General features: G+C 46.0%; 1 protein-coding gene across 7 annotated transcripts in view; it reads right to left on the bottom strand.

The window, feature by feature from the left end:
• The window catches only part of JCAD (junctional cadherin 5 associated), a 42,670-nt gene extending 16,855 nt beyond the window's left edge, over positions 1 to 25,815 (bottom strand). Inside the window, exons 1-4 of one of the 7 annotated variants that reach the window (XM_074984928.1) lie at positions 25,508 to 25,815; positions 24,861 to 25,010; positions 22,878 to 23,003; positions 3,236 to 3,591 (exon numbers count right to left, since the gene is read on the bottom strand). In XM_074984928.1, the coding sequence (XP_074841029.1) occupies positions 3,236 to 3,531 (296 nt within the window). In that variant the 5' untranslated portion in view covers positions 3,532 to 3,591; positions 22,878 to 23,003; positions 24,861 to 25,010; positions 25,508 to 25,815. Of the gene's footprint in view, positions 1 to 3,235; positions 3,592 to 3,760; positions 3,856 to 15,684; positions 15,813 to 17,945; positions 18,018 to 22,877; positions 23,004 to 24,860; positions 25,460 to 25,507 lie in introns of those variants that run through there. The other 6 variants (XM_074984926.1, XM_074984925.1, XM_074984929.1 and 3 more) reach the window with 6 other exon arrangements.
• Between the last annotated feature and the right edge of the window lie 1,329 nt (positions 25,816 to 27,144).

Genomic DNA, 27,144 nt, shown 5'->3' with positions numbered 1-27,144 from the left:
AAACACAAGAACTAGTGGTCACCAAATGAAATCAACAGGCAGCAGATTTAAACCGAACAAAAGGAAGTATTTCTTCGCACAATTCACAGTCAACCTGTGGAACTGTCTGCCAGCAGATATCGTGAAGACCAATGCTATCATAACAAGATTAAAGAAAGAGCTAGATAAAGTCATGGTGGATAGGTCCATCAGTGGCTATCTCTAGCCCATGGCTCAGCAACCCCTGGCATGCATGCCAAGAGTGGCACATGAGCCGATTTTCATCAGCACATGAGGCGGGAGCTCAGCCTCACTTCTCTTCCCCTGTGCAACAGGGGACCGATCACTCAGTGACTGACTGTTCTGGCCATTCCCTCTGAAGCACCTGGCAATGACTGCTGTGGGAAGACAAGAGACAGAACTAAAGGGACCTTCAGCCCAACTCAGTATGGCTGTTCTTATGTAGGAGAAATGCTGGAACAAGCAGGGGATGTAGCACCACCATGCTACTGAGAGCAGCACAGATGAGATAGGCCAGCACAGGATGAGAACACCTCAAGACAAGATCCCATTTACTCTCCCAGGGCCTTAACACTTACCAAACCCTTTGGGCAGAGGAAGGTGGGGAGGATGCAGTGACCCGGATTTCCTGATAGCCACCCAAGAGGGGTTGCTTTGCTTCAAATATCTTCCCAGCCTCTTTCCCGTGTTCATTTTTACCATACAAATGGCTGCAAAAACTTCACTGCCTAATACGTGTTCTAGACAGAACCCTTCCTGTCCGTTTTATTTCAGCACACAAGTGCGCACACTGTACCTGACGGGAGATACAGGGACACAAGCACATTTTATGAAATGACGACAAGGGCTTGGGCTCCACTGGAGGCACGTTACAGACACCTCACTTACTCCACAACTGCTGCTTACACATAAAGATTGGACCCTCTTTGGTAAGGATACTCCCATAGATATAGCTGCACTCAGCCAGACACCCACCAGAGATCAACGCACACATGAGAAAGAAGGACCCAGCTTCTGTTTTACAATTTTTCACAGGCAAAAAGCTTTGCCCTTCGTTCACCATGCAGACGTTTACACAGCAACGTGAGCCTGGGCTCAGGCCAACTTCCCCCTGGCTTGCAAACACACACCAACTGCGCTACCCTAGGGTAGGGGTGGCCAACCCAAGGCTCTTTGCTCAATAAAATGTGGCTCCTACTTGGAATCATGTGCCTGGACAGCTCACCGCTGCCCTGCACTTGTCCTTGCACTTACAGAGAGAAGTGTGTAGTTGCAGGGGCTACAATGAGACCCAGGCATTGGGTTAGAGCCAGGGGATGGGGGTGCTTGGCTGTGGCAGGAAGTGAGGGGGATGGGACAGACAGACAGATACAAATAAATGTATAAACACGTGGCTCTCTGTACTCTATCCACAGCTACTTTGGCTCTTAGTCTCTAACTTCTTGGCCACCCCTGCCCTAGAGGTTGAACACAGGGTCCCAAGACTCCGTGGGAAGGGAGGGTTGGACCTTGACCTTGCTGGGGCTGCATGTGCAAGGGTTACCAGACTGTGCGCACTCTCTGGGTGGCGAGTGGGAACCAGTCCCTAAAATTCGCCACAGCCTCCTGTGGCAACAGCTCTAGCTCCTTTGCTGAGTGGGGAAGTTGAGCCTGGCTGCTGCTTGCTGCCATGACAGTGCAGGCATCCCAGGGGCTGCTGCATACATAATCCCATGGGAGCAAGGGGCCGAGGAGCAAGAGTCAGAAAGCAGAGCACAGTCCTGCAGGAAGGGGAGCAGCAGAGATCCCAGCTCAGCACAGCTTGGGGGAGGGATGACTCCCACAATATCTTGGCTGTTCCCCTCTCCCTGGGGGCTGTGCCTTGTTCTGCTCTGCTCTCAGGCCCTTGCTCCCCCAGGACTCCCTGGGGCTCCATGGACAGAGGCAGCTGAGTTTCATTTGATAGTTTCACAGACTGGGTGCACATGGCAGTTTTCCTACCAGTGGGACGCAGCCTAGGTCTGTAGAGCTCAGTTCTCAGATCAGGGGTAGATCGGCATTAAAGCCTTCTCACTCTGCAGTCAGTCCTTTGAGACACCCACCAAAGGAACTAATTATGAGCTGTGCGTGCTCATGTGCTGCCTGGGAAACAGAACCCTCTCAAGAGCACAGGGTGGGCACCATCTTCTTAGGGCTAGACTGGCGATGCTGGGGAGTCGCAAGGTGTTTCGACTCAGGTCCAGCACTGCAGCATGCATACCAGGTCTCTTGGTTCATGCACCAGTCAGAATATTATTCACCTTGGGCTCAGACACCCAGGATTCCCGACACAGGCCCGCTAACCTTAGCTTTACACTGTCGAGAGAGGACGTGTCTACACAACAACTACACATCCACAGTTTGCTCATGACAGCTAAGTCAGGTGGTGGGGCTGTTTCATTGCTCTGTAGACTTCCGGGCTCAGGCCGGAGCCCATGATCTAGGGCCAGTGAGATGGGAGGGTCCCAGCACTCAGACCCCAGCCCTAGTCCAGAAATCTACATAGCAGTTAAACAGCTCCACAGCCTGAGCCCCATGACCAAGCCAGCTGGATGGGCTAGCTGTCGGCAGGGTAGGGGGACAGATTTCATCAGGCCCTGGACAATGTGGTGGTGCTGGCGGAGGGGAGGCCAGCTCCAGGCCCCTGGAAAGCAGATGGGAGTCTCAGGAGGGAGGGGCTAGTGGCAGCCACCCCTCAAGTGCAGCCTGGGCTGCGCCTCCCCAGCCAGCCCTCAGTACCACCCAGACCATGCTGTGCAGAGTTCCAGCAGTGACTGAAAAGGCTGCGGGCTCTGGCTGCTGCTGCAGTAGCAGATCAGAAACCCAGACCCTTTTAAAAATCACCTGGCCTAGGGCAACTGGCCCTTTTCTCCTCTACCTGTCAGCAGCCCTGGCTATGGGTGTCTCCTTAGACAGAATGTAGAACTAGCCTATGTAACCTGAGCTTCTCTGACTCAACAGCATGGCCTTTTGTTATTGATTGATTAATCTGCTCCCTTCCCTTTCTCCTGCTATTTTGGCAAAGGCTACACACTGCACAAAAGGTACGTTATGTTAGCGCACTGCATGCAACCTTTCAGTGCACTGATGGGCTCAGATGCAGAAAAATGGTCACGTACACAGAGGCTTAGTGGTGCTCAATTCATGTTCCATTCACCTGCCAGAATCAAAGGGGAGAGAAGAGAAAGCCAAGACATGGCATGACACAGAAACTTACCCTCCTTCTGAAGTCTGAAAAGTGGACAACCCCTGAAGGTCTGGATGGTAACTGGGACCAACGTGCCTCCCTTGGCTCCCATGACTGCCTTCGCTGCTGGTCAAGCTGCCTTTAGCTAGTGGTTTCTTGTGAATGTAGGCTCCAGAGTCTGTCTCGAAGCCATTTGGTGTTCCCCGACTAGTTATATTCTCTGTCATTTCAGGCTGGTCTCCATCAGTTTTGTTCTCATATGAAGCAGGAGGAGTTTTGGACAATTTGTATCCATGAGAAATCAGGAGGTCCTCCACACTAAACATGTTGTGCTGGTTTCAATCACAGCTGCACCACAAGAAAGCTCTCCCCTGCAGGATCCATCACTGAAAGAAGGAACAGAAAGCTGCTGTAATAAGGAAAGACAACTTGACTCAGTCGTCAGGCTGCTAGATGCACAGTTGAATCCCCTGGCCTCAGTTTAATAAAATACATAACACTGAAGCGCATTCAGATGCTGATGAATCACGTGTTGACCTTCCCTAGATAACATACCTAAATTTGTTCAGCCAGGGAACAGATGCAGAGCTGCTGCTGCTGAGTCAGTCCCTTTGACCGAAGAATTCGGTGATGACTGCAGCTTTTGGATTTTGATAAGTGATCTTGAGAAGCTTCCAACTGGAGAGAAGCAAACTCTTGAGAAAGGTGTTTTCCCTGAAGATTTTTTTTTTACTCTGACCAGGTGGAATTGTGCTTTCTGCTGGGAGGAGGGGCTAGGTTGCAGGGCGGCATATTCTAGTCAAACTTGCAAACAAGCACAAAAGTAACGTACAACAAAAAAGTGCATTATGTTAGCCCCCGTGTCCCCAGTTGGACTCCGTTGTTTACAGTCTTAAAAGGCTGCTTTTCAGGGAGATTTCCCTATTGCCTATGCAGCTCTATTGAAGTCTGTACTCAACTAACAGGTATAAACGCAGATCAGAGAAGTCAGGTGAACTGCAGCTGGTCTGCAAATTGGCTCTGTTTAAAAAAAAAAAATTGTCTCAGGGCACCAAGTTTGTTGTTGAACACAGATTTCCAAAGCAAATGGATCAATCCAACATCAAAATATTTTTTTTAATCCTCTCAGCCAACCAGACAGACTCAGCCCGAGTTCTTTAGCTCTACATTGTTATGTTACCAGCAACAGGTTCCGCAGAGCAAAATGAATTGATCTGCAACAATTTCTCTTGGCTAGCTCACCCTTTCAATCTCCTTTCAAACTCTTCCAGATTGTTTCATTTACAGGGTACCAAGTCTTCAATGGTTTGGAACTGAGTAAACACTTTTGTAGATTATGCATGAAGAGGAATAGACTCCAGCACACCCACTTTTAGCTGTGCCGTTCTGCCAAATCACTGATGAGAGCAGCTGAGACATAGGGCAATTTTTCACCATCCACCAGCCTGATGGGCGGGGGGAGGAGGGGTGATGGTGATGGTGAGGTGGATGTATCATGTCTTGTACAGATGTGCTAAATCAACTGCTGAGTGCCGTCCCATCCAATCCACCAGCGTGAGAAGAGTAAAGGGAGCCGACGGAAGAGGGTCAGCTGTTGACATACTGTGGCCTTTTCACTGTGGTAAGGAGATCTAAGCATGCCGACTTCAGCTATGCTATTTACATAGCTGAAGTAGTGTAACTTAGATTGATGGCCTGCGGTACCATAGATGAGGACTTGAAATACATTGGGGAGCAAAAGCACTGAATAAGACACTCAACAGGACACTTGGTAGCAGGCTTGTGTGACATGCTTAGTGTTACATGTCCCTGGTTGTGACAGGTGTGCATTAAAAACAAACTATTTTCAGAAGGTAATGATTTTTTCCCCCCAGCCTAAGTGCATGAAATCCCAGGTTCCTTCACCAAGGATGAACTTTACCAAGATTCTCCACTTTGTGCTAAAGAAGAAACTCCATTCCCTGACATCAATATGAGAAACTTTATATGGAGTAGGCATTAAAGTTGGACAGGAGAGATTTAGCTCATGTGTTCCAGAAGTTAATTTTCTGCACAGACTCAGACTTTAAACAGGGCCCGTACAGACCATGTGATTGTTACGTAAGCATCAGAACCTCTGTTGTATCTACACCAGTCTTTGCATAGACCCTGAAGAATCTATACTGGGGACAGAGTACACGTGGCACTGTACACTTCTTAAAGAAATAAAAAGAAAGACTTCCCAGTAACATTTCTTTTTAAAAATCAGGACAGGGCTCCTTAAACCCAATAAACGACAAACAATACCAGAAGAGTGGAACAATCAGCAAATAGTCAGGAGGAATAAATAAACGAGACAAGAGGCACTAGCCAAATTAATGGAAGAAAGGAATGGAATCCTATTCTTTAAATGAAAAAAAAAAAAAAAAAGAGATTTTTTTTGTTGTTTACTTCAAAAAACATCAACAACAGGGGCCAGATTAGGTCAACTCAAATGATTTCTCCATTTTGAATTGGTTCTAGAACACAAAGACCTGGAATGGTGAGAGGAGGGGGAAAAAAAAAGTCACAGAAAACAGAACAGTTGGGCTCCTAGAACTCTTCAACCTCTAAAGAGAGCAAGATCCAATGTGACTCCATAAAACAATAGAATGCCCAATGGGAGCACAGGTGGAAGGAAGGAATGTGCCTCTCCTGTTATTGCTTGGGGGCCAGTATTAACTCTCTCTCTGCTACAGCTGTAGATAGTGGCCAGGCAAACACAGCATTTGTCAGAAGTTGTAGTAGGCAAAATGAACAGCGTGAACCAGGCTATTTAGAAACAGACAAAGCCTTTGAACCATGGGTCTTACTCAGATTTCATTTTCAATACTGAGACACAAGTAACTGCAGTGAAATCAATGAGGTTATACTACAGGAAGAGCCCAGTGGTAGCTGATGCCCAAAATAGCCTCTCAAAGTTAACCCCATATGAAAGTGAAAACTGGGGTAGGACTGAGGAAGTAGAAGAGGAAAGGCACGTGGAAGGGCTCTGGGGAAGCAGGGGAGTGGGGCCTAGGACACCCTCTTCCATGTCAGAGTAAAAAAATAAACACTACTCCATAAAGGTCAGGGTGGGAATGCACAGCTCCCTCCTCATCCCACTCTCCCTGGGGAGAGACATTGGGTATAAGGGGTCACGTGCATACATAGATCCCCTCCCCGCCCCCCACCCCATCAGGGCTGCACCACTTCCCTGGTGCCACACTGCTCTGCTTCCTGAGGTGTCTGGAACATCCAGCCCCAGGCAAAGATGACAAACTGTTCTGCACAATTCCTGCTGCCCGTACCTGCAGGTGCTGCCCTGGCAGCTCCCACTAGTCATAGTTCCTGGCCAACGGGAGCTGCAGAGCCATGGGTCTGGGTGGCGCACAGATTCCCTGAATGCCTCTTGCATAGGGGCTGCAGGATCATGGCAGTGAACCAGTGCCTCTGGCTCCAGCCCCATAGGGTAGGGGGAAGACATTCACTGAAGCTCAGGGACTGGTGTCCGGCCTGCAGTGTGAAGACTTACCACAGGCTGGATGAAAAGAAGCAGCAGGCTCCATCTGATGCAGGGTTCCCTTTAGTCTGAGGCCCTGGGCTATGGCCCCTAAAGCCCAAGTCAATTGGGCCCTGCCTGTGTTCTCAGGCCAAAAGTCCTTTTTCTGCCTACCAACCTCTCTGCCTCTCAGCTCTGAAACTTCTACCCCACCTACATAACATGCATGTCCCACTCCCAGGTCAGAAACTTACTCCCGGGCACAGAACCTGCCTCCCTCCCACAGACATTAACCACCAACTAGCTCAAGACTGCTACACCCACCTGCACGCTGCAGGACCTGGGGAAGCAGAAGCAGCAGGGAAGGACTGTGGCTGCAAGGAGCCCTCTACTTCATCTTAACAGACAGTAGGCCCTATGGGAGCCTGTCTTCCAGGGTTTATGCCTTCCCCCTCTGCTGCCTTGGAGTCTGTGGGCTTCACAGACAGTATGTCTTCCTGGCAGCCAAATGCAGGACATCCTGAGTCCAGAGACTGCAGAAGTTTCAGCATTCCCCAGTGGCAGCCACTGGTACTGCACAGCTGTCTCCAGCACAGCTGACATTAGCATTAGGGCTTGGTTCCATCTACCTACAGGAAGACTAAATGAAGTCAGGATAGAATGGAAGATGTGCAATGGGTTGAGCACTAGACTAAAATTTAAACATCCTTATGGTAGAAAAAAGCCCTCAGCTGTCAACCACACAAAAATGAGGTTAGTTAAACAGAAATCAAAGGGTACAGTGCCAAAATAAAATCCCTGCAAGCTGCATGGAAACTTTTCAAAGACACAAAAACAGAGGCCGAACTTAAGTGTATACTGCAAGTTAAACAAAACACAAAAAAAAAAAACAAAAAACACACTCTACAGCAAGAGAACCAAAAAAGTGCCACCATGGCTTAACAACCAGGTTTAACAAAAAAAAACAAAAAAATTCAACACAACAGTGAGAGATAAAAAGGCCTGGTTTAAAAAAATGAAAGTTAAATCCCAGTGAGGAAAATAGGACAAAGTGTAAACTGTCAAGGTAAGTATAAAAATATAATAAGAAAAGCCAAAAAGGAGTTTGAAGAACAGTTAGCCACACAGTTAAAAAGTAATGGCAAAATGTTTTTCAGAACAACAGAAGCAGGAAGCCTGCTAAACAGGGCCAAGATGCTAAAGGAGCCTTCAAAGACGATAAGGTCATGGCAAAGAAACTAAATGAATTCTTTGCTTTGGTCTTCAGATTTGAGGATGTTAGGGAGATTCTCAAACCTGAGCTATTCTTTTTAGATGACAAATAAGAGGAATTGTCCAAGACTGAGTTATCATTAGAGGAACAAATGGATAAACTTAACAACAAATCACCAGGACCAGATGGCATTCACCCAAGAGTTCTGAAAGAGCTCAAATGTGAAATTGTGGAACTATTAACTGTGGTTTGTAACCTATCAAGTTCTGTACCTAATGACTGGACGATAGTTAATATGATGCCAATATTTAAAAAGGGCTCTTGAGATGGCAATTACAGACTGGTAAGTCTAACCTCAGTACTGGGCAAATTAGTGGAAACTACAGCAAAGAATAAAAGTTGTCAACACATAGATTAACATAATTTGTTGGGGGAAAGTCAAGGGAAATCATGCCCTACTAGAGTTTTCTGAGGGGGTCAATAGGCATGTGGACAAGGGCAATCTAGTGTATATAGTGTACTTAGATTTCCAGAGAGCCTTTGTCAAAGTCCCAAAGGCTCTTAAGTAAAGTAAATTGTCATGGGATAAGAGGGAAGGTCCTCTCATGGAGTGATAACTGATTAAAAAAAAAAACAGGAAAAATGGTAGGAATAAATGCTTAGTTTTCAGAATGGAAGGCAGTAACTAGTGGTGTCCCGTAAGGGTCTGTACTGGGACCAGTCCTACTCAATCTATTACAAATGATCTGAAGAAGCAGGTTAATTAGTGTCTCTTCTGGTATGGCTACAATCTGCAGAAGTGGGCCTGTCCCACGAAGGCTCATCACCTAATAAATTATTTTGTTAGTGTTTAAAGTGCTACTGGACTACTTTTTTGTTTTGGGTAATTACTGAGGTGGCAAAATTTGCAGATGATATTAAACTGCTCAAGATAGTTAAGAACAAAGACTGAGAGCTTCAAAAAGATCTCACAGTTAAGTGACTGGGCAAGAAAATGGCAAATGAAAAGTAATGCACATTGGAAAAAAATAATCCCAATTTATATATACAAAATGATGAGGACTAATTAAGCTATAAGTACTCAAGAGAGATTATGGGGTCATTGTGGATAATTCTCTGAAAAACATCCATGCAGCGTGCAGCGGCAGTCAAAAAAGCAATCGGAATGTTAGGAATCATTAAAAACGGGATACAGATAAGACAAAGAACATCTTATTGCCTCTATATAAATCCATTGTACGCCCACATCTTTAATACTGCATACAGATGTCGTTCCCTCATCTCAAGAAAGATATATCGACATTGGAAAAGATTCACAAAAGGGCAACAACAGTGATTAGGGCTTTGAAATGGGTGCCATATAAAGAGACTAAAAAGACAAACTTTTCATCTTAGAGAAAAAAAAAAAAAAAAAGGAGACTAAGCGATGGGTGGAGGCTGGAAAATCTGATAGTGGTCTATACAAATCATGTCTAGTATAGAAAAAGTGAATAAAGAAAACAATTATTTACTTGTTCCCAGAATGTAAGACTAGGGGTCACCAAACAAAATTAATGGCAGCAGGTTTAAAATTTACAAAAAGACGACACTTTTCCTCATGCAGTGCAAAGTAGGCCTGTGGAACAGCTTGCCAGAGGATGTTGTGGAGACCAGGACTTTTACAGGGTTCAAAAAAGAACTAGATAAATTCATGGAGGTTAGGTCCATCAAAGGCTATTAACCAGGATGGATAGGAATGATGTCCTTAGCCTCTGTTAGAGGCTGGAAACAGAAGACAGGAATGAGATCACTTGATGATACCTGTTCTATTCACTGTCACTGGGCTAGACGGACCTTTGGTGTGACCCACTATGGCTATTCTTATGTTCTTGACTGTTGGGAGACCTCCGTTGAATTCTGTCCTCTGACATGCTCCTGCTGGGTGACCTGGGGCTCATCCCTAAGTCTCTCTGTTCCTCAGATACCCATCATAAAATGGGGTGGCAGCACTTCCCTGCTTCCTAGGAGTATTGGGAGAATAAATATTAAAGAGGTATTAAGACATTAACATAGAGGTAGCCGTGTTAGTCTGTATCTGCAAAAACCACAAGAAGCCCTGTGGCACCTTAGAGGCTAACAGATATATTGGAGCTTAAGTTTTCATGGGCAAAGACCCACTTAGTCAGATGCCCTCGAAAGCTTATGCTCCAATATATCTGTTAGTCTCTAAGGTGTCACAGGGCTTTTCATGGTTTTCAAGACATTATTGGTAATCATATGTCTCCCATTACCAAATTAGAGAGGCTCATGCCCCATGGACACATTGCATATTTTGGCAACTGTCCTAGTATTTCACATCCAAGACTTCTACTTTTCAGGTGGACGGCCAGCTCCTTTTATTAGGAGTAAGTGAGTGAAATTAAGAGAAAGGAAAGTGTAGATTGAACATGAGTAAATATTCCTGGCGGCGAGATCTCCACTACTGTGGAAAAGAGTTTCTAATAGAAAGCGGTGGAAGTCCTGATCCATTGGGGCATTTCAAGTGTTGTCATCAGCTAACTTTCTTTTAAAGTATTTTTGTCATGCTTGTTTGGGTGGATGTTTTGCACAACAGAAGAGGAAACCAACTGACTGATCGAATGTGGAAAAAAAAGCCAGTGAAACCATTTATGTGCACAGTGATGTTAAATGCATCCACTAAGCAAGTGTGTGTGTATGTGGGGGGGAATCCCCCTCCTTAATTTCTTCCAGTCAGGGTCTTAGCTGCTGCTTTTAACAGCAGGAGGCACAAAACATTCAGACAGATGCGGGATTTTTCAACTGACAAATTCCTTTAAAGTTAACCAAAATAAAACTTGTAAATGTAAAAAGGGGACAACTGGACACTGGCAGCGAGGTGGCCTAGATAATCTAAAATATTTTCGCTCTCTGTGGCCTGTGAAAAAGTGGGAAGGAATTTCATTACTGGCAATATGAACAAGAATGATCCTGCTCATTCCCTTTGCTACTGTAATTCAGAAGCAGGAAGGAAAAGGTGTGTCCCACCATAGCTACACTCAATTCTCAGAATCATGTCCATTTCTGTACTCTGGCTCCAACGTGATGAGGCAAAGAATTGGAGCCAAAAGCCAAACCTCTGAGTGTACCAGAAGGGATGAGGATGACTCCTTAACTCCAGGACAGCAGACCAGGCACAGCACTGATTTACTCTTGATAGGACTCAGCAGACTGCACGGTTAAGAGAATCTGTAAATCAAAGGGCTGCACTTCAGAGTCGAGTTTAATACACAAGAGCTCAGCTTCCTTCAAAGTGTGTGGCTGGCAGGAGAGGGTGGAGCTATTGTGCAGACGCAATCCTGTGAATAGCAGATTATCATGACTCTTTCAGCCCAAAGAGAGGGAAAGCTACCTTTCTAAAGGGTCAAGCTAAAATTTCCTTGATCATTTCCAAATTACCTTCCACCCCATCACTCACCTGGTTTTCACAGGCCAGCCCTATCTGCCAAATGCTGTCAGGAAATATGGAGGAAACACTGCTGAGCGCTGCATTTCCGATGGTCATTAATACAAATGGGCAGATGCAGAGGAGTTAGGTGTTGTGCAGTTGGATAGTTTTAGGTGATGTCAGAAGAGATCATGGTTGTCTAGCTCCATCTCCTCTCACTCAGCATTCTCAATGGTGTGCCCGACAAGCTGGGAGTTTACAGTGGCTTCCACTGTAGAAGCTATGGTGCCAGGCCTCATAGCAGGTGGTGACCACGTGAACTACCCCAGAGGTCCTGCTATTGCCCATAACTTTTCTATAACTCTGCCAGAGCGTCTTTCCTTTGTTTCCACACTGGAGCTGAAAGTGCCCCCTCACCCCCCATTTGTTTCAGAGTCCGAGAGAGTTTAAAGGTCAGAAGGAACTGCAAGATCAGCTAGTCTGACCTACTATCTATCACAGGCCACCAACCTCAGCCAGCACCTGCACGAATCCAAGGACTGAGATTAGATCAAACATGTTCCAGACCAGAGACTATTTTGTGATGCAGGCGGAGAATAGAGAGAAAGTGCTCTGAGGCCCCTGTAAGCGGCAGGGAAATGATAAAGTGAATAACGCTGGCAAGTGCTTCACATATACAAGCTGAAGAGGAAGGTGACAGTCTCCCCCTCAAAGGATCTGGGGGAGTATTCCCTCCTGGTCTCACCGCTGGTGATCAGTCAGACTCTGAGGAGGTGTGCAAGAACCAGCCAAACACCTAAGAGAGGACAAAAGCTCAGTGCCAGTTCAGAGCCCTGCCTGCCCTCCAATCCCATCTCCAGCCATAGCTATCCCTGACGTTTCAGAGGAAAAAGGTGAAAGTCCTAAAAACACATTTTGTAAAATGGCCCTTCCTGACCCCTGGTAGTGGCTAGATGAAACCCTGAAGCACGAATTTCAGGAACATGGGACATGAATTTACGTGAGATCCAGGGCTGTCGATGGTATTATTTCAAATAATCCTGTCATACAATCACAAAAATGTAGCTGGCATCTAAACTAATTAAGTTGTTTGCCTGTGGCCTGCTCTCTTTTAGGGCACTTCTGCCATTCCTGCAACAAATCACCATGGGACAGCCAGCAGCACTGAGAGGCGCCACGGGCCCAGGGACAAGATGGGAGGGGGATCTAGCTCTCCAGCCATGGAAGGGGCAGGCCCAAGGGCAGAAGGGGCAGGGTTTGAGGCAGTTAGCCCTGCCCCTCCCATGCTCCCTCTGAGCTACCTGCAGAGCAGTGCACAGAGCTCTGTGGCATTTCCAAAGGGCCTGGAGCTGCAGCCAGATCTCTGGGCCACTTTGCCCCAGACCCGAAATTTCAATTTCTCTTTGTTGCCCCCCACCAGCCTCCACAGGCAGGGCTGGGGATTACAGTGGGATGACTGCCACAGGCAGAACACTTGATTCAAAACAGGGATGCCTCCATCTTGAATGTTAGTAATCCGACAAGGGATTACTCAATATGGTTAAGACACCAGATAACCAAAACAAAGGTTTGTCCAGAAAAAAACAACAACCCTCAAGACAATCTAAAACCAACTTTCAGGTGTACATAAGCCCTCACATTGAGTTCCCATATTACCTTCAGCTGTGTGTTGATCATACGTCCCTTTAGTTTGTTAAGAGAGATTAGACATTTGAATAAATTCTAATTTACAAGACTCCCTGCTGGGGAGTTTGGATTTCCAGCCATCCCTTTCCACAAAAAGAAGGATTTCACTGCTTTCTACAGGGAACTATCACTTTTTTCCTCCCAAAGAAAAGATGAGTGAGTAAAGTTAGTTCCAAAGTTAACACTTCAAAACCAGTAAGCGATTTGACAGCTTAAATCGCACTGACTTCCAAGGAAACAGAGTCCTAACCATCTAAGTCCCTTTTGAATATGGGTACTGTGCTTTTGCCTGGGGGGGGCGAATAAAAAAAAAAACAAAAACAAAAAACCCTTGTGTGTCTTCGAATGTGATTTGATACAGAAATATATATGTTAATTTTTCCATTTACCTGGCTTTCAAACAGACACTAAGCAGCCATTTTATAAAATGGAGATTAAAAATCTACTCCTATCACAATACGATAGCTCCTAGATTGTGGAAATACTGTAAGAAGTTCAGATGTTGCATTACTTCAGCCCCAAAATGGTGTCTTAAGGCAAAAGTATTAAAAATATAACCAAATACCAAGCTTTCCACCTATTGCCTGAACACACTGATTCTATTTGGTACATGCAGGGTTAACGTACTGCCCAGGGACCATGAAGACACAGCCCTGATTTATTCTGCTGTTAAGTTCTTTTTGAGGAACAAATGAAAAATTGAGTACATTAAAAAGCAAACAGCAGCAAAATAAAGTGCCACAGGAGGAGGGATACTTGAACTATTGCTCTCGTTAAAAAACCTCTCAACCTGGGCCAGAAAATGGACGTGTAAAGTTTCTAATTTGAGGTAATATCAACAGTACTGGAAAAAAGTTTGTTTTCCCAGAGCTCATTTGTTTGGTTTGCCAGTGACATCATTGTGTTCTGATAAGTTTTGCTTCCTGAGGATGCCTGTTATCTCACCAGTGTTTCCGACTTGTCAAAACTGGCTGGTCCAACTCCATAGTGCAGTGGAAACATGGGTCAAACTTTCTTTGGCTACCTCTAAGCTACCGTGATCAGAGTCAAAAGAAACAAGTGTGCATTCAACCATGAAAAACACACATACACAAGCAGAGTTAAGGATTAAAATCTCCAATACCTGGATACAACAGAACCCCCAAGGAGAACATTAAAAGAATTCCTGGTCGTGTATTACACAAAGAAATAATTTTGTGTTAAGGGCCCAAGACCAACACTGTTGAACACTTCCTTACTTCAAAAAGGAGGAAAAAAAATTGACAGTCCTGTCTGAAGGGTGAGAGAAGACAAATGATCTTTGCACCCTGGTCCAAGATCACTGAAAGAACAGAAAGATGCATAAATTGGATCGTTGGATCTAGGGAGTGAGAAGACACAGCATTCATATGCTGAGTTGAATGACTGCATCAGAGCAAGGTGGCAGAACTAGAAGCTGCTGCACAGTGTCCGCTCCCTCTCATCAGCGGAGTCTTTGAAATACATTCCTTGTTCTCAACATATTCCATCAGAGCCTGAGCTAAAGAAGTGGTGAGCAGGGACATCTGACTGAGGTCAGGGGGATGTGCTGCAATCAACAGCTCCGTAAATCAGACCCTTAACAAGTACCAGCCCCTGCAAGGTTATGTATTCATGCACAGCTCCCGCTGGCTTCAGTGCCAGTTCTGAATGCTCAGCAGTTCCTCATATCAGACTTCGCCCTCACTCAAAAGTGTAAATAGCAGCTGTGGCAGTGCTTTAACGTGCTCCTAGTATGGCCACACTGCCATGGGAATCGAGCTCTCCCAGCGCTCTAGGTAAACCACCTCCATGAGGGGACTAGCTAGAAGAGTCCACTCCACACTAGCACCTTTCCTGTGCTGTACCTTACCATGCTCTGGCCAGCAGGGGGGTTTACAGACCTCAGCCAGAAAGTTAGTCTCAAGTCAGGTGCTCAGAAAACAAGGCACCTGCTGTCATGACCCTCCTGTGAACAGTTTGGTTTAAGAGACTTATCTAACCCCGTAGAGAGACAAGGTGGGTGAGGAGGTAACTTTGAGTGAACCAAGTTTTGTTGGTGAGAGAGATGGGCTTTTGAGTTCATGGGGTTCTTCTTCCAGTCTGGGAAAGGAACTCCCTGTCTCACAGTAAAATGCAAGATGGGGTTAGATTGTTTAACAAGAGTAGGTAGCACACTGTAAAGGACTGTTCAGGGTTAAGTGATCCATTAACACCCCCACAGTTGTAGGCGAAAGAGAGGGTTAGTGAGTTACAGATTGTTGTAATAAACCATAAATCCAGTGTCTCTGTTCTGCCCATGTGCACCAGTGTCTCACAGAGTATTGACTCTAAGCTTCCAGGCTCACCCTTCAGAAGATGTTGCGCAAGTGTCCTCTGGGAATGAAGACTGACAGGCCAGCTATCAAGTAAATCTGTTTGCAAAGAGAGAGTTCACCCACAGATGATTTTCTTTTATCATTTTCCTGTGTCAGTCTTTGCCCAGCTAGTTCCAATGCTTCCCTTATGGCTCGTGCTCTGACCTGCCTCTCCACCTGAAGCCAGTCTCTTCTCACTCACTCTTGTTTAGCCTCCCCACACTGTCTCCTCTTCCCAGTTTCCTTGTCCACCAGGCTCCAGCTCCCTTCCTCCCCCAACCACAGTAGCAGAGCCCTTCTCACCTCTCTATCACCAACTGAGCAACGGGCTTCCAGCTCACCTCCCTATTTCCCTCACTGGTTCACAGTGCCAGTCTCCTCCAGCATAGGCTGCTGGTGCCTGTGGAGGGAGGGGGTGCAGGGAGGGCCACCTAGAGGAACAGGAAGAGAGCATGAGGGGGCTCCCCATTTAGCAACTGAAGTCTTGTTAGCAGCACAGGGAGACAGTGCACCTCCCAAGTGTTAGGCCCTCTGACTCCCAGTCACCCTCCCAACCAGCCCCAGGTTTGGTCTGCACTAGGCAGGTAAGTCGACTGCAAATACGCAAGTTGTAGCTACAGTGGTTGCGGAGCCAGATCAACTTATAGGCAGTAGACTTACCTGGCCATCTTCACAGAGGGATGCCAAACAGCAGACACTCTCCTGTTGACCTTCCTCATTCCTTCTGATATCAAGGAGCACAGGGGTCAACTGCTGAGCCCAGATAGTTCGATTTCTCACATCTCTACCAGGCACGTGAAATCGAACTCTGGAAAATCAACCCTGCTGGGTTTGACCTTCCTGGTAACATAGATACCCCCAGTCTCCCCTCCCTCATCCTCCAGAGCCTTGTCCCCATCTCCTCACCCACCCAAACTCACAGTCTTAGCACCCCACCTCACACCTTACCTACCAGTCTCTTTGCCCAGCCAATACTGGCCTCCCTCAACATGCTCAGTTAGCTTCCCTCCCCTGCTCCAGATTTCTCACCAGATTTCTCCTGATCTACTTCTCTGCATCCTACACTGCAGTTCAGCTTCTGCTGCCTCTGCATTCCACCCTGACAGCTTCCTCATAGATGTTAGGCTAGAAGGAACCCTCAAGATCATCTCATCTGACTTCCTGCGCATTGCAAGCCGCAGAACTACTTCGTGTGGAAACTGAGGCAAGAGGTTTTGACTGACCCTGGCCACACACCCTATCAGTGATGTATCCTGAATTAGAATTTAGAAAGTGGGAATCTGTGTCTTATGCTCTCTCTACTAGGCCATAATACCTCTAATTTATTACTTTGGTGTTTAAAATTCCTGCAGCATATTAATAACCACCCAAGAAGCCCTGCTAGAAGACAAGCCCACAGACCAGAGAAGAAGATGGGATTGGGCATCTGTGGTACAAGTACAAATCTGGGGGAAGTTCTGAAGACAGACACCGATTCCACACAGAAGTATGCTAACAGGGTGAATTTTCACAGGGACAGCAAAAATCATCATTCTTCACACAGAGGCCGTTCCCCGACAAATTCCACACTGCTAATCCAAAACCTGGGTGGCATCAGAGCTTCTCAATGAAATGTCTAATTTTCATTTGTTTGTTTCTCTTTTAAAAAAGTAGGGGCAAAACAATGCATTTCTCCAATCTTGTTCTCAAAAACCTCGAGGGCTTCTTTTTGCTGAAATTTTCAAAGGAAATTCATCCTATAGTATGCACTCATCATAGGAGATTTCAGCTCGAATGCTTACAGTTTGGCACAATTATAAGCAACTGAAATCAGAGTCTTGTATGGAAATTCCGGACAATGCTAACTTTGGTGTTTTAACCTCTTCTAGTTCTCCCTCTTTTATGTGGCAGTGTATCAAAAACAAACATTTTAAATACAGCCTGGTTTTTATCTTCACCCTTTAATCTTTTAAATAGTAAAATCTAGACAGACTGTAACCTCTTTAGGACAAGGGACTGATCTAATGTTTTGTTGAAATGGTTCAAAACGAAACAGTTTGGGTCAGTTAAAAAAAAAAAATGAAATATCCTGATTCCAGAGGTTGATGGCAGATCACAGCACAAAGCTGTTAGGGCGAAGTTCTCAAACTGTGGTCCATGAGTGGACTGCAAACTCCATTCAGGTGCTCCTCAGATAGTTTCCCCCTAAATTGTGCACCTGAGCAGATACACAAAAGAACAGCTGCCCCTCTACTGAGCAGCTCAACTAATTAGGTGTGTAGACCCTCACATGAAGGTGAGGCTGTGGCAGCACTGGAGGGGGCACAGGAGGTAAGTGAGGGTGGGGCAGCAGGGTGAGAAGAGGAATTGGGACATGCAATGCTCGCAGTGGCCAGAGAAAGAAGCAAGCCTCCCCAGCGTGATGGTAGGAGATACCCCCCTTCTTTCTCAATCCCAGCTGCCATGGCTAGAAGAGGCCCATACTAATATTAAAATGCAACCTGCACGCTTCTATCTGCAGAAGCAAAGTGTTAATTTTTATGAAGGTTCTTCTACACGCAGTGCTGTAATCCAACATACTTTACCGTGGGTAGGCAACCACATTTGGAAAAATCATTAAGCCATCTGCTGAGACCCTCAGCAGATTTTCCAGCGGTCTGTGGAAAAAAATTGACAACCACTGTGTTAGGGGAGCTTCTGTTTCAACCAAGCCCATATTAGGTCTATTGCCTTTGACATCCTAAGAGGAAAAGCATCTCTGGTGATTGCAAAAAGAGTACGTCAACATCATTGTGAGCTGGGAAATGTAACTTTATGCTGGGACCCAAGGTGGTCCCAGGCATGCACCTCCCACAGGGAAACACCAGTCAGTGTATTTTGCCCTTAATTTTCACTGCAGACAGGAGAGGATGTACATTCCACTCCACCCCCATTTACATATTCATTGAAAGTCATGGTATTCTGCCAGCACTTTCTGAGCAGAACTCCCTAGTAACCCAGCTTTTAGGGACAGTCCCCATACTCAGGGCTTTGTCTTATATTGATGCCTATTATCCCCTGCCCCATCCTGATTTTTCCACAGGATATCAGGTCCCCTTCCCACCAAGAAAGCTTGCAAGCTGTGGCAAAACAAAGTGCTAGAGGCAAAGCAGCATTGACTGAGTTTTGCCCCATAGTATCTCAGCACAGCTGTGGCCAGTAGCAAAAGGCACCTGAGCTCAAATGTCTTTGTTAGAAGAGCAAGGGAGTGGCCCCAGGGTGTTCTCCACTGGGCCCCAGGTCTGTCACAGCTTGAGTTTGTTAGCATTCAGTGTATGCAGCAAACCTGGCCTCCAGTGCTCATGAGGAGAGGTACTGCTGGATAGGGTGGTTAGTATTGATGTGGGATTCTGGTGGGTTGACTGTGCATTGAGAGTTGATCCATTTCTCCAGTATATGGTGTTACTGGGCGGCCTGGCGGAATAGATCTGGGTCTGCTCAGTTATTCTGCGTATTTTAAAAAGTCTGCCCAGAGCACTGAGTAAGTGCTCTTGTATTGTAGCATGCACAAGTCCAAATAAGGTAAAAACATAAAGGGAGAGGAGGAATCTTTGAATATTCACAATTCTAATCAGCTGGTTTCAGAATGTTGAGAGCTTGCTGCCCTTGATGACAAAACACTATATTATTAGTCTGAAAACAGGCCAAAAGGGGTTCTCTTTCTTCTGGTTTCTTTTTAATAGAGAAGGAGCAATTTTTAGAACACTAGTCACTGACATTCCTTACTAAAGATGTAACAGGTTCCTAGAGGAGTTGGCAGTGTGTGGTAGAAATACTTCCTTTGACCTTTCTACCGTTGTAACAAATAGTAAAATATTTTATTAAAACACAAATTTCATTTTTTTTCCTAAACAGCAAACTCCCTTCTCTCCTACTCTGCACCCCTCCCCCCAAAAAAACCCTACAAAATAAAATATTTTCAAACTGAGACATGTTCTCATGTTGTTTGTGCCATTTGCCATGGGTAAAATCTCTGAGCTTTGTTGGAACAAAACAAATGGAACTTACATTTCTTGACTGTATATTAAAATTAGATCCTTGAGAGCCAACTGTTCCATTTTAAATGTCTACATGCACAGCCCCCATTAACTGCTCACACACTAAACTATGTGGATGTTGTTTCTAACCAGCAGAAGAAAGGCTTCAGTTTTTGCAAATACAGAGATCACAATAATTGTATTTAATTTTTTGGAGTATGAAATGTTAAAGGATCCATCACAAAGCTGTACTTCGAGATGAAAGCAACATCGGTTATAAAGCCTGTGCTCCATGATCAGAAGGATTACACACATTAGCATTCTCCTAATCACAGCAGGATTGGTCAGCCATGGGCCAGGATTCAAGGAGGGTTGTGGGGAGGTGGAGGGAGCTAAACAACTACTCTTCCCTCCTCCCAAATGCTGCTGGTGGCTCTTATACAGGCTCTGCAGGGTTGGCCTGGCCTCTCCTCCATTCAAACAGATAAAGATCACATCTGCTAGAAACAATAGACTCTGACCACATCTTTACACATCTGGTTGGCTCACTCACTTTCACATGTTACCAGCCTCTCTTGCCTCCCATTAAATTCCACATGGGAGCACACTATGTCCTTCTTCTGGGCTACCCCCCAGATCTACACTTATACCCCATACACACTCAACCCCATATTCCTCTCTTCGGCAGAGCTGTCCGGTCCAAACCGCTCCTGCGGTTTCAGGAGCCCCACACGGGCCACCCCAGCTGTCCAATGGAGGATTACTTGGGGCTTGAAGTTGAGTGCAGTGGCTGCAGCAGCGGGGGGGGGTTGCCTCTTCCCACACTAACCATGGCCTGCTCCGCTCTAACCTCCCAGCCTGCTGCACCTGGCTTCGCTGCAACAGCAGGAAACTTGGTGGAACAAAGCAGTCTGCCACCCAAGTGGTGAGCATGGGGGGGGAGGTGACCCCCTGTTTATGTCACTGCGATGCACAATCCCTACTCCGTTCCAGGTAACCCCGTGGCCTGGTTGTTGTGGGAGGGAGTAAACGGGTGGCTTGAGGTAGGGATGGAGCAGGGGTGGGGGTCTGCCCCAGCGCCCCCCCCCCCAGGATGGCCCCGCTGTTGTCTGCATCCTACCATATATTCCCAGCAGGATTTTAGAGGTGGTGGTTAATAAACTGCAAGAATTTAAAATACTCAAGTTATATTTTAGAGATGTCCTTACTCCAGTGGACCATGGTAAGACTGAGATCCAGTAATCCTAAACTCCAATTCAGGGTATGTATTAACACAGTGTAGCCTCAGCTTCCACATTGTATTCACTGTGCACGGAAATCTGACAGTAAGGAAAGCAGAACTTATGGGCTAGAATATGCAAGAAATGTTACACCAATTTACTGTATATGCTAGAATTTTGCGTGTCTGTGTATCTGTCCGTGAGTCTGTTGATTGGGTCAAGTCTTCTTAAAATGTTGAGAGCTAGAACCACTGAATTTGGTACGCAGCTTCCTCTTCTTATAACTTGAAGCAAGGACATGGTTTGGTACTGCCAGGACAATGGGATGTGACTGAAACATGATTATTTCTTATCAAATGCAAAGTGAGGGATGCGATATCAGGCACAGTTAGATTCCAGAATGGCCACAGAGGGGCAGCAAGCACATCAGCCCCAGGGAGTAGACAGTGAGTAGGCTGGAGAGCCCCCACCACCCCAGGCCAGCTCTGGGGAGCAGCTGGCAGGGTCTCTCACACCCTGATCTAAGACCTGACTCTTGCATCCTCACTGTCCCCTGAGACACAAGTCTTTTTGTATAATATATTGCTTAGGGTAATTTTTTTTAAACCCAGAGTGGACACTTACACCACTATAAATGTACGTTTTACCAAAGATTATTCATCTTCCCTAACTGGAGTAAAACTACACTGGTACAACTATGCCCATACTAGGGAAGGGCTTGTTATTTTAGCTGCACAGGTTTAAAGTGGTGAAAAGTTTCTAATACAGGCAAGCCATTAGAGAGACTGAAAAGGCATAAAATAAGCTATCAATACAACCGAAGAAGCAAGGACTGTCCCCAATGTTCAAAAAAGGCCACTAATTTCAGATGCCAAGTTTGGGATACATGACAATGTCTTTCACATGAAAAGTCAGTAGCCACTTTTGAAAATTTGGGCCAGTATAGTTAATACTATAAACTTATTTTCCAGCTAACATTGAGTGATCACTGACAAATTTCAATAGTGTTCTAATCATGAAGTATGTGGGCAGTGTGCATGCTGTTGCAATCTTTCACTGCCTACTGTAATAAGCAGTATACTGCACTGAGACATTTTAGGTTGTTTCTTTTGCACAGTGTTAAAAGATCCCATCAATCTCTGCCAAGATCTACGTTTGGATCTTAAAGGTGGTATAAAGTTGCTGAAAGACTGACCTACCCCTTCCTTTGTAGCTGGAACTAGTGAGTAAGCTTCCCCCCCACCATTCCACAAGTTCACAGGATCTTTCTTGAAACAAAGCACAATAACAAGGTTTCAGCAAGTGAGATAACCCTTTCCACTCATGAAGGGGAAAACAACAACATCTGTTAAAACCAAACTAAGAGGCGTCATGGGTTCAACAAGAGACCCAGAGGATTTCGAAGACCTAGCACTTGGTTGGGTCAACACATTGTGAAAAGAAAATTTACAAAAGAACAATTGTTTCATACTCCCTCAGGATTAATGAGGATGGACTCTAGCCAAATTAATTAAAATAGAAGATTTGGGCAGGACCCTGAAACATGTTCATAATCTGCTAGAAAATTATAAAGAAGTTCAGAAATGCATCATCCTTCCATCAGATCTGGTTTCGGCAAAACCTAAGTTTGCATGTGCCATGCCATTGCTGTGGCAGGGGCATTATTTTAAAACGATCTTTTCTTAATTAGATAGCTGTGCAGAAAACGTTTGCTTTTCCCCACTGAACAATAGATCCTTGTTTATTTTCTGTGCGCTCTTTGGGTCGTGAGAAAGCCAGTCAAGTTATGTATTTAACAATACACCACTGTAATCTGTTAACACTCGAAAGACTAAGATGTGCAGATTCAGTCAGATTAGTATTTTCTAGGCACAGGAGAACGTGTATTTTACAGCTGGCAATTTTGAATAAAGCTACAGGAAGTTAAGAGACAAACTAGAGGCCCACCCTGGAAACAACGGGCTGCACTGTAATTTCATGATCTGCTGTGTGCGCTTAGTGGTGTGCTAACATACTACCAACCAGAAATGCAGGGACAGAATCCCACCTCAGATTTGCCACCCTACCATGATTGCTACTTTAGTCGCTTGATATTGGTCCTTTCTAGATTCCAACTCCTAGTCCATGGCAACTCAACTGCTTGGGCTGGTGCTTTGGGGAAGGAGGATGAAACCAATGTTCCTGGCACTACTCACTCTGCTGCTTCAGAGATAATAATTGACACACAATAAACAGTGCAAGAACCAGGTCCCAAGTGAGCAAGAGCCATGAGATTCCTTACCAGTTCATCCTGCTGTCATTTATTCTGAAGAAGTTGCTTATTCTGCTCTTTAACAACTGAATTTAATTGGGTCATTTTTTTTTCCATATAACTGTTTACAACATCATCCTCTGACTTAATGCAGACCTTTAAAACAATTAAAGGAAAATAGTTCAGCTACAGGTCAGGAGCGTGGCTTTAGCTTTAGGCTAGAAGGCAAGATATGCCTTGCATTGTCACTAAAATTTGGTATCCTGACAGCATGATCAAAATGCTTGTTCATGCAGTCATACTTAGCTTTTTTGTTAAGAGACTGAGTTGAAGTGTTCTAACGTCTCAGATTGCTAAACAGTGGAAAAAATACTTTCCTGAAGCTTTAACGAAAACCGGGACCACTCCATAAGAGATTCTGTAGAAGCACACAAGACCATTGACATGGATCTGATGTCTGAATCGGACAACAATTAGCTCTAGGACACTTTGAAATGAAATGTAATATTCAGCCTAGTACCCAATGGAAAACAGGTTGTTTTCTCCTCCTCTTTGCAACAGTAACTGCGCAAAGCATAAAAGGGCTCACCTTAGGATGTGATGAGACAGATGATAAACTTTTACAGCTTCATGTTTTAGGCCCTAATTCTTCAAACTAACCTATGAGTGGTGGACCACCACTCATGTTAAAGAGGCTCTTGGAGATGAAGGTGTGGCCCTATAGATCAGTCTTAAGGCAGTGGTTCCCAACCTTTTCACCTCCCACCGCCCCCAAACAATCTGTGCATTCGCATCAAAGCCAGTTGTAGCCACTATGAACACTTCATTAAATGAAGAAAACCACAACATTGATTTTTGAACAGCAATTCATAACATTTGAAGATATTTAACTTAAAAATAATTGATTGTAACATTGCAATGTTACACTTATTTTTCTACGACATTTTTCCTACGGACCCCCTGCAATGTCCACATGAACCTCAGGTTGGGAACCACTGGTCTAAAGGATTAGAGCCTAAAACCATATAATCTCATAAGCATGTTTTTAAAAGGCAGTTTTTTAAGAAAGGCATTCACTTTAATGTGCCTTTTCATGGAGCAAAGTAACGCATGAGTTGGGTCATGTCTGCAGAAGCAGGGCCTTTTACTCCCCTAAAGAATTCATCCCTCCTGTTCAGAAGGTTGGTATGTACAATGTGGAAGAAGAGTAGAATTAACAAGTAGAAAAAGTGACATGACTAGAAACAGAAGTCCCAAACAGTCATAGGCCCTCCCCCTCTCCCCACCACACACTTTTCAGGGTGAAGGCAAGTTTGTAGCTTTGAAAGAGAAAATAGTAAAGCAGAAAAAATTAAAATCTACAGAGGGAATTGCTTCGGTCAGTTTTCCTACGGCATGTGGTTAAGCACAAATTTATTTATGGCTCTTCATACAAATACTTTGTAAGATTTGGGGATTTAACTAAAATGTCTAATTTACTCACATAAGCACCTGTGCTTCTCCTGTCTACTAAGACTTCACCCATCACACAGGTGAAGGAACAAAGTTAGTTTCCAATAGCTGCCTGATATTCATTCACACATTGTCTCCCACATACAAATTAAGAGTAATTTATGCTTTGTTGTTATGGTTTTAGAGAGTGGCATTTAGTTTTTGCAACATTCAGATGGATCCCAAATATCTAAAGAACATGGCAAAAAGCTAATGCTATTTCTTGGTACACAAGTGCTTGTTTCAACAGACCCCTCATTGCTCTGCCATAAAAAACTTAAATGTGACATTTCCTGGCTCACCTGGTAACAGCTTTAAAGATGTTAGAGAATCAGCAACCCAGGGCTGGCTATACTGCTCAAACTCCTTACAGCATCACCCTTAGACAGGTTTAGCTTGAAATAATAAAACACCAGGAGGAAACAACAGGACACCCTAAAGGAGACTCGCCCACAAGCACTTCACTGCCTGGTGATGGACCATTTAAAAAGACTCAAAGGCGGGTATGGGGAGTTTGCAAACCTGACAGGGCTCTCCGGGCAGGACAAGACAGCACAGCAATGGTCACCCACGGGATCACACCGCCAGCAGGTCCCTTGAAGCGGCCACCGGCTGCGAGCTGTTGCAGAAGACTGAGCTAAACGTTGCCCGAAACGTGATCCGTTTCCACTCCTGTGCGCCAAGTCAGAGATCAAAGCGAAGGGTTGAGTCCACCTGCCCAGTGCAACAGGGCAGGGGGCCGCTGGCGGCGGGCGGAGTCTGGGACCCCCGAGGTCCGAGCCAAGCAGGGAGCACGGACCTCCCGCAGTCTGCCAACAACCGAAGGAGCGCGCCAAGCTGCATGTAAGCCCGCTGCCCTCTGGTCCTCACGTGGCTACGCGTGTCGGGAACGCCAGGGGAGGTCAGCTCGTCCCGCGCCGGCCAATCCCTCCCTCTCTGCCGGTGGCCCGAGCAGCGCGTGCGGGACTCCCGCCCCACAGCAGAGCGGAGCAGAAAGCCCAGGAGCTCCGCGCTGCGGTGGGAAGCCCGGGCCGCTGCGGGGCAGCTCTGCCGCGGCTTGGCGCCTTTCCGCCGCGTGCGCCCCCACTGCCCCGGCACTGCCCCCGCGGCGGAAGGCGCGAGCTCGCTCTCAGACGGAGCTGCGGGAAGAGAATGTCACCGAAACTTACCCAGCGACCCCCCCATGCTCGCCGCTGCTCGCCGCGGCCGGGAGAGCTGTGAGGGAGCCCAGCGTTGCACGAAGCAGCCTCTGCTGAGCATGCCTAGTGCAGCCAGCCGCCTGCCTGCCCGGCCTCGCCTCGGCTCGCCAGCAGCTTAGGGACTTTGAAGTGAGCCTCAAGCTTCCTGCGAGCTAGCAGAGATTCCTTCGCGACAGAAATCTTTTAAAGGCATAAACCACTGTAGGTGGTGGCAGGGGGCAGGTCTGCTGCGTAATGACCAGCTGAGCTCTCCTCATGGGTGGGTCACCTCTGGACATGTTTGCCATGTAAAACAGCTTAGCCCTGGAGATAGAGCACCACACCCCGTTCAGAAGAACCCTCTCTCCCCCCCTTCATCTGCAGGTACATGTGATGCCGAGTAAAGATGTAATGGGCCGAGATCCAATCCAAGGGCTCCCTCAAAGCTCACAGCAGCCCACAACACGCCCAGTACTCTTGCTCCCCACCCCAACCTCACAAACGCTTCTCCTGTCCTGAGTCCCTGTGACAGACTCCGCTGCCCCCAGAAACTCCGGGCTACGGCTCCAAACTTCGGCCCTCGTCTTGTAACTTGTGTGAAAACGGAGGAATGTTCCTGCACAGAACAAGTTGTAGGTTTGTGACCCTCATGGGTTTATCATTTCCCCTCTAGCCCAAGGCTGGTGCAGCTCTGAATCCTGCTCTAATCCAGGGGTGAGCAAACTTTTTAGGTTGAGTCCCACTTTTTGTCCCTTCAACTGGCAGGTCCCCGCTCCAACCTGTCTAATGCAATCCAAACACATGGAAACTGTGGTTATGTTCGTATGAGAAAAACCCAAAAACTTTCAGCACATGTAATATGTAAACTGTAAACACTTCATTCATCAGTGTATAAATGTGACTATGCAGCCATAAAAACAGTTACATATTTCAACATTTGTAAGGAGATGGATGAACCTGAGACCCAGGAGCCAATCATTCTGCACCTCCTTAGGAAATTTCACACCCCCATAGAAAGGGACCGCCCCTCAGTTTGCATCCCACAGCTCTAATCCACTCAGATAAACATGCTTACTTGTTCCCTGGGAAGTCTGAGTCCTGCACAGCACTTCCAGCAGGTAAAGCATAGGCAGTGCATTTACAAATCAAAATAAAAAGGGAATGGCTGAGGAGCTTTGCAGTTGGTGAGCGTCAAGCAGATAGACCTAGTGCTCACAGCTGTGTGCCGTTGCAGGCATCCTACACAGGCATCTAATTCTGAAGCAGAGTCAGACTTCCAAATGCAGCACACTCACAGAAAAAACAAAACCAAGCCAGCAGAGGAGCCTGACCTAAGAGCACCAGCCTTCAGTTCTGAGCACAGCAGGCTTGCTGGGAGCATCCTTCAGCCTGGGGTATACTGTTTCCTTTGAGAGGACAAAAAACACACACCTCCAGCTCCCCCAAAGGAGATGCTCAGTCTGCAAGCACTATAAAACTAATAAGAAAAACACAAGCTCATCCTGTGCATGGAATATCTGTAGGAAGAAAGATTATGATCTATCAAGGGGATAATAGGACACACTTTTAAAACTGTCAGTCTTGGCTGGCACCCAAAACAAGACATCAGAGGGATCCCTTCCTCATCC

Source organism: Carettochelys insculpta, chromosome 2 (assembly GCF_033958435.1).
Source record: "Carettochelys insculpta isolate YL-2023 chromosome 2, ASM3395843v1, whole genome shotgun sequence".
In the NCBI taxonomy this organism is placed as follows: Eukaryota; Metazoa; Chordata; order Testudines; family Carettochelyidae; genus Carettochelys; species Carettochelys insculpta.
Note: the sequence above shows the minus strand (reverse complement) of the source record. Positions and strands in the feature narration are given on the sequence as shown.